Source organism: Bos indicus, chromosome 2 (assembly GCF_029378745.1).
Source record: "Bos indicus isolate NIAB-ARS_2022 breed Sahiwal x Tharparkar chromosome 2, NIAB-ARS_B.indTharparkar_mat_pri_1.0, whole genome shotgun sequence".
Taxonomy (NCBI): Eukaryota; Metazoa; Chordata; class Mammalia; order Artiodactyla; family Bovidae; genus Bos; species Bos indicus.
The window spans coordinates 4,233,096-4,247,242 of NC_091761.1; the positions used below are offsets into that span (position 1 = coordinate 4,233,096).

Below are 14,147 nucleotides of genomic sequence, written 5' to 3' on the forward strand. Positions count from 1 at the left end.
CATAAAATGCTCTAGAGGAAAGTTATGACTAATTTTAATAATTAACATTATGATGTCTCCATTTTCCACATTTCCTCCCGTTTTTTCCCAACCTCTCACTTAACAAGTAATTGCTTATTTCCTTTTCCTGGTCCTTTATGTGATAGTTTAATTGGTAAACTATAATTCATGGTATCTTTATTATGCATTTTTAAATCTTGTTAATTTCAAGAGAGAACCTTTTTTCTAACTGAAACATCAAATACACTCATCATTTTATAAAAAGTTTTAAAATTACACAACAATCAAAAGTACGTAGTATATAAATTAACTTGGACTTTTTAAATTAACTCTGCCTTTTAAAAACTTACAAAACCAATGGCTTTGTGCTTAAAAGCATACATAAACTCATGTATACACATGAAACCTAGTAAGTTTCAAGTGAAGTAAAGGGAAAATCACAGAATTGTTATTTATTGGAAAGGCTCTTCCAACTTAAAAAATATTCTCTGAGCTCAGAACTACAATCACAAATCCTGACATCAACAGGAACAGGACAAATCAGCCCACAGGAATGAACTTCTAAATAACAGAACAAGGCAGCTTCGTGCAATACACAGACTTACCCCAACAGAGAACTCCCTGATGTCAGTTCCTGCGGCCAGGGCCTCTGCAGTCTCCTCCTTGGCCATTTTTGTGATGAAGTTCTTAGCAGAGTTGGAGGTCTGGGTTTGGAGAGCAGCCCAGATTGCTCTGGAGATCTGAGTTTTCTCATAACTTATATCTTCACTAGGATTATTGATCATGCTTACTCTAACATTGTTACTGGATTTCTATTTACAAAATGGGAAATTAAGAGTTATATGGTAGATGTCTTGAACTTAAAAAGCAGCATTAACATCAGTCATATTCCATAAGTAGCAAATAACACTTAAGTCTTCAGTCGTTCTCCTCTGCATACCAAATAAAATTAAAATGCTGTAACTAGGCATTCAAACCCTTATATGAATTGGCCCCCAACCTACCTTTCCAATTCATTTCTTGCCATCTCTGTAAATATGGAATACATTACAGATTGTCAGAGTCCTGTATTTTCCCAACACACTTTGCATTCTTCTTATGCATGTTATGCCTCACTTGGGCATGTGAATCCCAACTACACCCATCTTTACTACCACAAGTCACAACCCTCTTGAAGGGCTCTGCGCAAACCCTTTACAGATTTACAGATTTCTAGCAAAAATTAATCTCTCCTTGGGTAAAAAGTCAAGAATTCATGTGGAAGAAGATATCTAGGACCAAAAAAAACAAAAAAGGGCCATAGCAACAGAAATTCATACTTATGTGTATCATTCATACTGATGTGTATCTAAAAACATGTACCTGAGTATTCACTGCAGCATTCTTCTAGCCCCAAACTAGAAACAAACCAACTGTCCATCAAACAGACTAAACAAACAAAACTCTGTGGTACAGCGACTGCACAATGAAAAAGAACTAATTACCACTACTTGTAAAGCCATGGATAAATTTCAAAAATGTTGAGCAAAGAAATCAAATGCAAACAAACACATGTTAATATTGTAAGAGTCTATTTAAACAAAGTAAGTAACAGGCAAGCCTAGGCTGTGAGGAGAGGGACCGGAGAGGGATAGTGATGAGGCCGCAGGCAGGGCCATACTTTGAGGTGACTACTTCTGTACCTGGGGGGTGGTCACACGTTGACAATGTACATCCTGTTAATGTGTGCTTGTCTTCTGAACCTATGTGTCACCTCAGTTACTCCCTCCCCGTTCTCCCACTTTACCACCACACAAGCTTTATCAATTTAAGAATGCATTATACATATATCATCCTTCCAGGACTGCTCACAAATACAACTCTGAACTGACCACACCATCTAGTCTGTTCCTTTGGACAATAAAGGCACTCAGTACATCAGTATTTCAGTGAGCCTCCTTAGGACACAGGGTGGTAAAGGGACACAGGTCAGAGGGGTGTGAAACCTGGATGAAGATCCAATCTGAAACTACTCAGGAAATGTAACAACTCTCTCTCTGACAATGAGGATCTCTAGAAGAGGTGATATTTTTTCAACTGTTCACCACTGCTATTCAGTCCACTTCTACAGGTGATACCCTGCCTAGCTTTCAGGCCACCTGTATGTGCATCCCTCTGCGTGCCTACACCAACTTCTATTACATAGGCGCTGATGTGCCTGGTTAATATTTTTCCCATATCTGGACCTCTGTCAAGGTAAGGACTCTGTCTCTTCCACACAATATACAAAATGAACTTTGCAGCATCTCTTCAGCAAGGGCATGAACAGTAGTACAATTAAAAACTTGTCTATGATGAAGATCTCGTTATTTTTCCCTCTAAAAGAATCTATTCCCAGACTTCCCTGATGGTCCAGTGGTTAAGATTCTGCCTGCCAGTGCAGCGGACGTGGGTTCGATTCCTGCTCCAGGAAGATCCCACATTGCTGTGGAGCAACTAAGCCAGTTTGCCAAAACTACTGAGCTGCAGCCTAGAGCCCATGATCTGCAACAAGAGAAGCCACTGCAATGAGAAGCCTGTGCACTGTAAGGAAGAGGAGCCCGAAAGACCCAACAGAGCCATAAATAAACAAATAAATTTTTTAAAGAAAAAAAAGAATGTTGCAGTCTTCTCGGCTTTCTCAATAGTTGCCAGACCTCTGAGAAAACAATGCTTCTTCTCCCCAAGCACTAAAAATGCAGGATTCAGCCTCCCCACCAGAATATTATCAGCACACAGGTGCTCATGAAGATACTGCAGCCTCAAACAAAGACACAGACTGAAGTAGGAGATACTTGCCTGATGTTTAATAGCATCATACAACAACTGCCTTCCAGAAGGGCTATCAAAATCCCCAACAATCCAAAAAGTTACTGGTCTAACAAAAGAATCATCTGTAGAAAAACAAACACAACATACTGAGTGGGAGGAGGGGAGAAAGCACATCCTATGTTTCAGTATTGCTATTAAGTCAAGTAATTTCTGCAAACCATGCAAAAAATAAAGATACAAAGCAAAAGCAGCGAAACTTTGATACTAGAATGAAAGCATGATAACCTTCCATGTGGCTTAATTAGAAATTAGAAACATGCATTTATTAATTCTGTTTTGGTTTGGGCATCTGTTAGCATGTAAAATGAAAAAGTCTTTGAGAGTGTGGGTAAAATATGATAGTCTCTAATCATATTCATTTGTAACTTTCTATAATATAACTCTTTACAAACACACAGAACTTATCTGCATTGATAATATATCTGTTACCCACAGGTTCCAGAAACATTCCAATAAAGTAGCGATAAATTCTGAATTATAACAGTGCCTGAACCACATAAGATAATTAATAAAAAATAAATAAAAGGAATAGAACACTCTGAAGTTTAAAGTTACCATAGATTTCCTTGGAGGACATTCCTGGACAAAAGTAAAGGAAAAAGAGTAGAAAAAAAGAAAATGTCATTTCTCTAATTAATGTCAACTTAAGAGACAAATTTTAAATAATGCCCAACATCCTCTATGCTTTTTTTCTGGTTCTTCGTCCCATTTGTGTTACAGAACTATACAAGGACTCCTCGGAATCAATTTCTTAGAGGAACCAAATGGAGCAATGGACTGTATTTAAATATACATTTGAAAAGCCAGAACTTCTCTCTGGGAGAAAACTACAATGGTAATAAAAATAGCTACCTTAAATGACAGTTGGTGCTTTAAAAGGGTAATAAATGTAACCAGAGAGGGAAAACATCTGTCTTTCATTAAAAGGGTATCATTTTACATAATTTTGATCTGCATAAAGAACTCTGTATCAAAATCAGCTTAAAAACAGTCACAAGGATTTCTTGAACCAAGTTTCCCTTGCGGCTCAGCTAGTAAAGAATCCACCTGCAATGTGGGAGACAATCCCTGGTTGGGAAGATCCCCTGGAAAAGGGAAAGACCTCCCACTCCAGTATTCTGGCCTAGAGAATTCCATGGACTGTATAGTCCATGGGGTCACAAAGAGTTGGACACAACTGAGCGACTTTGACTTCACTTATCTATAAATCCCAAAAATTTAATCCAATGTTGTCATTGAAGAGGTGAGTCAAACCAATCTGCAATGCATTAAACCATTTTTACATAATTCTTTTTCTATTCTGAACCATGAAAAAATTTTTCTTTTTGCCTTTTATGTCTATTATGGTAGCTCAACCGGTAAAGAATCTTCCTGCAATGCAGGAGACCCTGGTTCAATTCCTAGGTCAGGAAGATCCCCTGGAGAAGGGTTAGGCTACCCACTCCAGTATTCTTGGGCTTCCCTGGTAGCTCAGACAGTAATGAATCCACCTGCAATGCAAGAGACCTGGGTTGGGAAGATCCTCTGGAGGAGGGCATGGCAACCCACTGCAGTATTCTTGCCTGGAGAATCCCATGAACAGAGGAGACTGATGGGCTATAGTCCATGTGGTCACAAAGAGTTGGACATGACTGAGCGACTAAGCACAGCACACACAGCACATAAAATTTATAGACAACATCTGAATTTTCAAATATATATAAAAATTAAATTTAAATAGGTAATTTCTAGACTCAAATAATTATACAAAAAAATAAAAGAAATTATGGTATCTCTTTCTCAACAGACACTAAATTTTTGTAGATACTAAAAAAAAAAAAAAGTTGAATCCAAGGTTAAGCGTAAAATGAATTACCTTTCTTAGTCAGATAATTCATACTGTTGGCTATAGCAGCAGTCTTGCCTTGGGAATCCAAGACGGTAAATCTAGCATAATCATCCACAAAAAAGTTATCTGAAAAAAAAAATTAGATTTATAATTAATATGCCTAAATTCAAGCTAATGTTAACATTCAACTGATAACCTTATTTGACCATAACATATGTTTTAACAAAATGCATGAGCAAAATATATTGTTCCAAGTTCATTGAACAAGTTAACAACATGACCCCTACCTCATTAATCATATTTTAAGACACAAAGGGAAAATGTACCCATCTGACATATAACTCTCATATATGTGTTAGTTTGATTATTTAAATTAATTTTATTCCTATTTTTTCACTTTATACCTAGAGGATGATCTTTTAAAGAGACTTTAACTTCACCTCCCCTTTCCATAGTCCATCCCTATAGTAAACACTTCCCTATTCTATTTGGGGATAAGAGGAGATAAATGGGAGAGAAAATATAAGAAAACGCATATTTTAGTTATTTCATCTCTATCATAATAACATTTCTAACCTTAAAAGAAATAAGAGGTCATTTTTAGATATATATTTTTCCTATTAGTACCTATGTGCAATTGCTCTTATTAATCATTTCCCCTCAGATTACTCTTACCAAAATTCCAGCTTCATCAAGTCACTCTCTTGCTCTAAATACTTCATAATTTCTTCCTACCTACAAAGTGGTCTCCAGCCTGGTATCATAAACCCTCTATCTCTAGCAATCATCCCAGGTCTTTGCATTACTCACATCCCAATACAAACGCCCTGCTTTCTGCCCTACCCTCCAAGCACAGCTTGCTTGCCCACCCTCACCCATCTATCTTTTCATTAAAGAAAGCACACCGAAGGCCTACAATCTGCTCAATCAATGTTCTAGTAATGGTAAGCGATTATGACAGACATAATCCATTCATACTGTTGGCTATATGCAGGGGAGGGGAGGAAGTACCATGGCCTTAAAACTTGGTTGCAGGACAGCAAAGGCCAAGAGCAGTGTAGATAATGGAGCTATAACCACTGGGTTAGGAGGATGCCAGTTACTCCTTCACCAACAGCTTCACAACGCTCACCAAGCGACTACGTCCTTGCCACTGGGGACTGGCATCATGTCACAGGTGAGGGTGTTAACACTCAGTGGAGAAAGATATCCCAAAACACAGAGCTGTTTTTACGTTCCTTATTCATCAGTACTCCAAAGATAACTCTTTACAGCTTAATTTAAAATGATGGAAACAACAAACAGGATGAAGATTCATAACACTGCCTGCCTTGCACTACTAATTCTTCTGGTAAAAAAGCATTTTCTTAACTACCTTTTTTTTTCAAATATAAGCATACATATGAATTTTTCCTCTGCCTATATTTAACCATTTTATTCTGCCTGAAAGAAAAGGAATTTAGTTTCAAGTAGAACAGAGATAGCCGCAATCAAGTACCAATCACAAATAGATTTATATATTTATCGTACTCAACTACCACAACGAATACACTTGGTTCTGACTTCACCGTTAACATATCCTTTCTTCCCCGTGAGATTTCCTGAGCAAATAATGATAGCTCCATGTCATTTCCTGCAGTTCGTCACAGTGGCCTCCACAGTCTCCAGCAAAGGCAAAGAACAAGCTGCAGCTGGGGTTAACTTCTAAACAAGGCATTGTTTCAGTTTGTTCATTTTCCAAACTTACTTATTTTTAACTGAAGGAAAACTGCTTCACAATACTGAGCTGGCCTCTGCCATACATCAACAAGAGTCAGCCATGGGTGCGCACGTGTCCCCTCCATCTCTAACCACCCCCCTCTTCCCGCCCTTCCAGGTTGTTCCAGAGCCCCAGTCTGAGCCCCTGAGTCACAGGGCAAATCCCCACTGGTTGTCGATTTCACACGTGGTAGCGTGTGTGCGCCCCCATGCCTCTCTCCATGCATCTCACCCTCTCCTTCCCCCATCCATGTCCCCACGTCTGCTCTCTGCATCTGTGCCCTCAGACACTGGTGCCCTCAGACAGGTTCATCAGCACCATCTTTCTAGATTCCAGATATATGCATTAATATGTAATATTTGTGTTTCTCTTTCTGACTTACTTCACTCTGTATAATAGGCTCTAGGTTCATCCACTTCATTAGAACTGACTCAAACGTGACCCTTTATATGGTTGAGTAACATTCCATTTTTATATATATATATATATATGTACTACAGTTTCTTTATCCATTCATCTGTCGATGGACATCTAGGTTGCTTCCATGCTGTAGCTATTGTAAGCAGTGCTGCAGTGAACATTGGGGTGCATGTGTCTTTTTCAATTTTGGTTTCCTCAGGGTATATACCAAGTAGTGAAATGGTGGGGTCATATGGTAGTTCTACTCCCAGTTTTTTGAGGAATCTCCATACGGTCTTCCACAGTGGCTGTATCAATTTACAGTCCCATCAACAGTGCAAAACGGATGCCTTTTCTCCACACCCTTTCCAGCATTTATTGCTTGTGGATCTTTGATGATGACCATTCTGACTTGTACGAGGTAATATCTCATTGTAGTTTTGATTTGCATTTCTCTAATAATGAGTGATGTTAAGCATCTTTTCATGTGTTTATTAGCCATCTGTATGTCTTCTTTGAAGAAATATCTGTTTATGTATTTTGCCCGCTTTTTGACTAGGTTGTTTGTTTTTCCGGTATTCAGTTTCATGAGCTACAAAAAGGTATTCTTGTGGAAACAACCTAAACATTAATCAACTGAGGAACAGGTAAGCAAAGTATGGCCTGTCTATACAATGGAAAAGGAATCAGTCGTAAAAAGGAAGTTCTGAGACAGGCTACAACGTGGATGAACCTTAAAAACCTTTATGCTTAGTGAAAGAAGCCAGTCACAAAAAACTTCCAATTATATAAAATATCCAGAACAGAAAAATCCATAGAAAGAGAAACTAAATTAGGTAGTTGCTGAAGGACAGGAGAAGTGGGAAATGGACTACTACTAGAAGAGGGACTACTAACGGGGTACATCATTTCCTTCGGAGGAGTCTAAAATTAGACAGTGTGATGATCACACAACTTTGAGAATATACTAAAAACAGTACACATTATAACTGTACAATTTGAAAGGTTGACTTTTATGGCAAGTACGGTATTTCTCAGTGAAGCTTTATTTGTTAAAAAGGCATTCTTAAGTCCACACAGTAAAGCTCTCTGAGATATTTGTCAACATTATTGCTGAAACTGACACCAGACCTAGGAAGAAAACAGCTGCTTAAGAGCTTTAGGACTGTAAGAAAGCCAATAATCCAGGACCATTCCTACCATCTACTGCCTATGTTTAGCTGGCATTTAAAAGACATTGAATAACTTTCAGAGTTTACAAAGATTTATCCAGGAAGAATTTCTCTCCTCTGGAGGAAACTCTTGTAAATTTAGAGGCTCATATAATGAAATCAAGGTACAAAGAGTTTAAACAAAATCGTGTCACAATCTTGGATTATCTTCTGAACATTACAATCCAATAAATACAGGATTTTGAAAGACAAATCAAAAAAGCCTAAAGTGTTCCTGAAATGTTACTTACTGGTTGCTGTTAGGTCCAGGTATTCTCGCTCAGCTGTCAAAATCCTAGAGTTGATTCGTGGAACAACATTTGGCTGATTCATGATATACTCTACCACATCTTGATCATGGGACAGTTCACCCTACAGGAAAAAAAGAGACAGGATGCAGGCAAGAAGCACATTAAACAAATCTGAGTAGTGCTCAGCCACTCGGTCATGTCAGACTCTTTGTGGTCCCATGGACTGCAGCCCACCAGGCTCCTCTGTCCAAGGAATTTTCCAGGCAAGAATACTGGAGTGGGTTGCCATTTCCTTCTCCAGAGGATCTTCCCCACCTAGTGATCAAACCTGTGTCTCCTGCATCTCCTGCATTGCAGGTGGATTCTTTACCCACTGAGCCACTGATCAATAGATTTATTAGGAGCTAAAAAATCATTTTTATATTATCTTCTGACAAACTAGTAACAGCTAAAAATAGAAGTTATCCCAAGTTATAGGGAGATATATATATATATATATATAACCAAGTTATAGGTTCTTGTCGTTGCCAAGCAGGCTCTTTATGTACAGTATTTCTAATCTGTTCGACAATGTGAGCAAGATGTGGTACAGTAAGGTTAAATAACTTACTCAAAGCCACAAAGCTAATGAGAAGTGCATATGAAATGCAAACCCATGTTTATTCGATCTTGCCACAGAAACAAGCAAGCTTGAGAAACTGGAGTTAACACAAGCAAAAACCCACCTTGAGATCTACTCACAGTAAGCTTCTCTCTAAAGAACAAAGCCAAATGACTTCACTAAAGCAGTTAATATTCTCTGAAAAAAAAAAATTACCCCAAGCCTTTTTCAATCTCAGGCATCCAAATAATCCTGTATTTCTAGGGTCACAATTACATTGGGGAAAAAGAAATCATTTATCATTAACTCTTCCCTTTCATGCTTCTCATATTATAGAAATACTTGTACTTCATGAAGGTGATCTAGTATATGTGGCTGTGTAAACTTATAAACTTTCACACTGAAAATATTTCACACAAAACCATACTTCAACATGATTTTCAGGGGAAACAGATGTGAATGAAATATACACAGTCAAGTCTTTAAAAAATCCATTCAGGCATCTTCTGTGGCTACTTACCTCAAGAGCAATAACTCACATACAAAATCTCAAACTATAAGCCAATAATGAGCATACAAACCAACTACCAGAGAAGGCAATGGCACCCCACTCCAGTGCTCTTGCCTGGAAAATCCCATGGATGGAGGAGCCTGGTGGGCTGCAGTCCATGGGGTCGCTGGGGGTCGGACACGACTGAGCGACTTCACTTTCCCTTTTCACTTCCATGCATTGGAAAAGGAAATGGCAACCCACTCCAGCGTTCTTGCCTGGAGAATCCCAGGGATAGGGGAGCCTGGCTGGCTTCCATCTATAGGGTCACACAGAGTTGGACACGACTGAAGTGGCTTAGCAGCAGCAGCAGCAAACCAACTACACAATTCAAAAGACTTACAAAGGTACTCAATGACTCAGTATAGATGCAAGCCCATGTATATAACTTTGGTCTCTATGATAAAAGCCTAACTGAAGGAAGGAAATTTGGCAACATCTATGAAAATTATACATACCTTTAAATGGAGTCCACCTACAAACACACACACAGGGATTGTTTGCAGAAAGAAAAATGAACAGTGAGGAACAGGAATGTTTAAGTGACAATTTTGCTTCATTTATATCTCTATACACACTTTGAATCTCACACATCTGCACATCCCAGAATGCAAAGATTCTTCAATATATGCAAATCAAGCAATGTGATACATCATATTAACAGAGTAAAAATCATATGATCATCTCAAAGGTGTAGAAAAAGCTTTTGACAAAGTTCAACACCCATTTATTTAAAAAAAAAAAAAAACTCTCCAGAAAATGAGCATAGAGAGAGCCTACCTCAATATAATGAAGACCAGATATGACAAACCCACAGCAAACACCATTCTCAATGGTGAAAAGCTGAAAGCATTTCCCCTAAGATCAGGAACAAGACAACAATGGCCACTCTCACCACTCTTACTCAACATAGTTTTGGAAGTCCTCGTCATGGCAACCAAAGAAGAAAAATAAAAGGACGACAAACTGGAGAAGAAGTAAAACTGTCACTGTTTGCAGTACTATACACAGAAAATCCTTTAAGATTCCACCAGAAAACCACTGGAACTAATCGGTGAATATGGTGAGGCTGCTGTTGTTGTTCAGTCACTGAGTGATATCCAACTCTGGACTGCAGCTCCATGGACTGCAGCACACCAGGCTTCCCTGTCCTTCACTATCTCCCAGAGTTTGCTCAAACTCATGTCCATTGAGTCAGTGATGCTATCCAACCATCTCATCCTCTGTCGCCCCTTTCTCCTTTTGCCCTCAATCTTTCCCACCATGAGGGTATTTTCCAATGAGACAGCTCTTCGCATCAAGAGGCCAAAGTACTGGAGCTTTAGCTTTAGCATCAGTCCTTCCAACAAATATTCAGGACTGGTTTTCTTGAGGATTGACTGGTTTGATCTCCTTGTGTCCAAGGGATTCTCAGGAAGTCATCCCCAGCACCACAGTTCAAAAGCATCAATTCTTCAGCACTCAGCATTCTTTATGGTCCAATTCTCACACCCATACATGCTACTACAAAAACCATAGCTTTGACTAGATGGATCTTGTGTCAGCAAAGTGATGCCTCTGCTTTCTAATATGCTATCTAGGTTTGTCATAGTTTTTCTTTGTATAAGCAGGTATCTTTTAATTTCATGGCTTCAGTCACCATCTGCAGTGATTTTGCAGCTCAAGAAAATAAAGTCTGTCACTATTTCCATTGTTTCCCTATTTCCCATGAAGCGATGGGACTGAATGCCATGATCTTCATTTTTAGAATGCTGAGTTTTAAGCCAGCTTTTTCACTCTCCTCTTTCACTCTCATCAAGAGGCTCTTAAGTTCCTCTTCACTTTCTGTCATTAGTGTGGCATATCTAAGGTTGTTGATATTTCGCCTGGCAATCTTGATTCCAGCTTGTGATTCATCCAGCCCAGTATTTCACATGATGTATTCTGTATATAAGTTAAATAAGCAGAGTGACAATATACAGCCTTGATGTACTCCTCTTCCAATCTGGAATCAGTCTGTTCCATATCCAGTTCCAACTGCTGCTTCTTGACCTGCATATGGGTTTCTTAGGAGGCAGGTAAGGTGGTCTGGCATTCCCATCTCTTTAAGAATTTTCCAGTTTGTTGTGATCCACACAGTCAAAGGCTTTAGCATAGTCAATGAAACAGAAGTAAAGTTGCAAGGTACAAAATTAGTGCACAGAAATTACGTGCATAGAAAATGCAATGCACAGAAATTAGATTCCGAACAACAAAAGACTAGAGATTAAGGAAACAATCCTATTTACCATCGCAATAAAAAGAATAAAATACTAAGAAATAAATCTACCTAAAGAAGCAGAAGACCTGAACTCAGAGAACTATAAAACACTGATGAAATAAATCAAAAGAGGACACAAACAGAAGGAAAAATATATGATGTTCTTGGATTGGAAGACTCAATGTAGTGCAAATGAATATACTACCCAAAGCAATCTACAGATTCAATGCAATTCCTATCAAATTACCAATGGTATTCATCACAGAGTTACAACAAAGAACTCCACAAATTGTGTGGAAACACAAAAGATTCTGGACAGCCAAAGTAATCTTGAGAAAGAAAAATGGAGGAGGAAGAATCAGATTCCTTGACTTCAAATGATACTACAAAGTTACAGTAATCAAAACAATATGGTACTGGCACAAAAACAGAACCATAGACCAATGGTACAGAATAGAAAGTGCAAAGATAAACCCACAAGCCTATGTTACCTAGTCTGTGACAAAAGAGGCAGGAACAGTGCAGAAAAGACAGCCTCTTCGATCAGTGGTGCTGGGAAATCTGGACAGCAATATGTAAAAGAATGAAATTAGAATGCTACCTAACACCATACACAAAAATAAACTCAAAATGGATTAAAGACCTAAATGTATAGACCAGACACTACAGGAAAACACATGAAAAAGACTCTTTGACATAAATGACAGCAAGATCTTTTTTGACCCTAAAATAATGAAAATAAAAACAAAAAACAACTGGGGACCTAATTAAACCTAAAAGCTTTTGATCAGCAGCTACATAAGGAAGCCCCAGTAAAAAATCTGGACGCCAAAACTTAACTGAACTTCCCTGGATGGAAATACCCAACATGTTCAGTCATTCAGTTGCTCAGTCGTGTCCTACTCTTTGCAACCGTTTGGACTGTAACGCCAGGCTTACTTGTCCATCACCAACTCCCAGAGTTTACCCAAACTCATGTTCATTGAGTCAATGATGCCATCCAATCATCTCATCCTGTCATCCCCTTACCTTCCTGCCTTCAGTCTTTCCCAGTATCAGGGTCTTTTCCAAGCAGTCAGTTCTTCGTAGCAGGTAGTCAAAGTATTGGAGCTTCAGCTTCAGTATCAGTCCTTCTGATTTCCTTTAGGGTTGACTGGTTGGATCTCCTTGCAGTCCAAGGGACTCTCAAGAGTCTTCTCCAACACCACAGTTCAAAAGCATCAATTCTTCAGCACTCAGCTTTCTTTATAGTCCAAATCTCACATCCATACATGACTGCTGGAAAAACCATAACTTTGACTAGATGAACCTTTGTCGGCAAAGTAATCTCTCTGCTTTTTAATACGCTGTCTAGGTTGGTCATAACTTTTCTTCCAAAGAGCAAGCATCTTTTAATTTTATGGCGGCAGTCACCATCTGCAATGATTTTGGAGCCCAAAAAAATAGTCTGTCACTGTTTCCTTGTTTCCCCATCTACTTGTGATGAAGTGATGGGACTGGAAGCCATGACCTTCATTTTTTGAATTTTCAGTTTTAAGCCAGCTTTTTAACACTCCTCTTTCACTTTCATCAAGAGGCACTTTAGTTCTTCTTCACTTTCTGCCATAAGGGTGGTGTCATCTGTGTTTCTGAGATTATTGATATTTCTCCCAGCAATCTTGATTCCAGCTTGTGCTTCTTCCAGCCCAGCATTTCACATGATGTATTCTGCATATAAGTTAAATAAGCAGGGTGACAATATACAGTCTTGATGTACTCCTTTCCCATTCTGGAACCAGTCTGTTTTTCCATGTCCGGTTCTAACTGTTGCTTCTTGACCTGCATACAGAATTCTCAGGAGGCAGGTCAGGTGGTCTAGTATTCCCATCTCTTTAAGAATTTTCCATAGTTTGTTGTGATCTACACAATCAAAGGCTTTGGCATAGTCAATAAAGCAGAAATAGATGTTTTTCTGGAACTCTCTTGCTTTTTTGATGATCCAATGGATGTTGGCAATTTGATCTCTGGTTCCTCTGCCTTTTCTAAATCCCAGCTTGAACATCTGGAAGTTCATGTACTGCTGAAGCCTGGCTTGAAGAATGTTAAGCATTACTTTGCTAGCATGTGAAATGAGTGCAATTGTGCAGTAGTTTGAGCATTCTTTGGCATTGCCTTTCTTTGGGATTGGAATGAAAAACTGACCTTTTCCAGTCCTGTGGCCACTGCTGAGTTTTCAAATTTGCTGGCATATTGAGTGTAGCACTTTCACAGCATCATCTTTTAGGATATGAAAGAGTTCAACTGGAATTCCATCACCTCCACTAGCTTTGTTCGTAGTGATGCTTCCTAAGGCCCACTTGACTTCACATTCAAGGATGTCTGACTCTAGGTGAGTGATCACACCATCGTGATTATCTGGGTTACGAAGATCATTTTTATACAGTTCTTCTGTGTATTCTTGCCACCTCTTCTTAATATCT

General features: G+C 38.8%; 1 protein-coding gene across 2 annotated transcripts in view; it reads right to left on the reverse strand.

The window, feature by feature from the left end:
• The window catches only part of UGGT1 (UDP-glucose glycoprotein glucosyltransferase 1), a 111,051-nt gene that overhangs the window by 37,930 nt on the left and 58,974 nt on the right, over positions 1–14,147 (reverse strand). Inside the window, exons 19-23 of one of the 2 annotated variants that reach the window (XM_019968860.2) lie at positions 8,299–8,419; positions 4,706–4,804; positions 3,406–3,429; positions 2,818–2,912; positions 606–812 (exon numbers count right to left, since the gene is read on the reverse strand). In XM_019968860.2, the coding sequence (XP_019824419.2) occupies positions 606–812; positions 2,818–2,912; positions 3,406–3,429; positions 4,706–4,804; positions 8,299–8,419 (546 nt within the window). The remainder of the gene's footprint in view (positions 1–605; positions 813–2,817; positions 2,913–3,405; positions 3,430–4,705; positions 4,805–8,298; positions 8,420–14,147) is intronic. The other variant, XM_019968868.2, reaches the window with a different exon arrangement.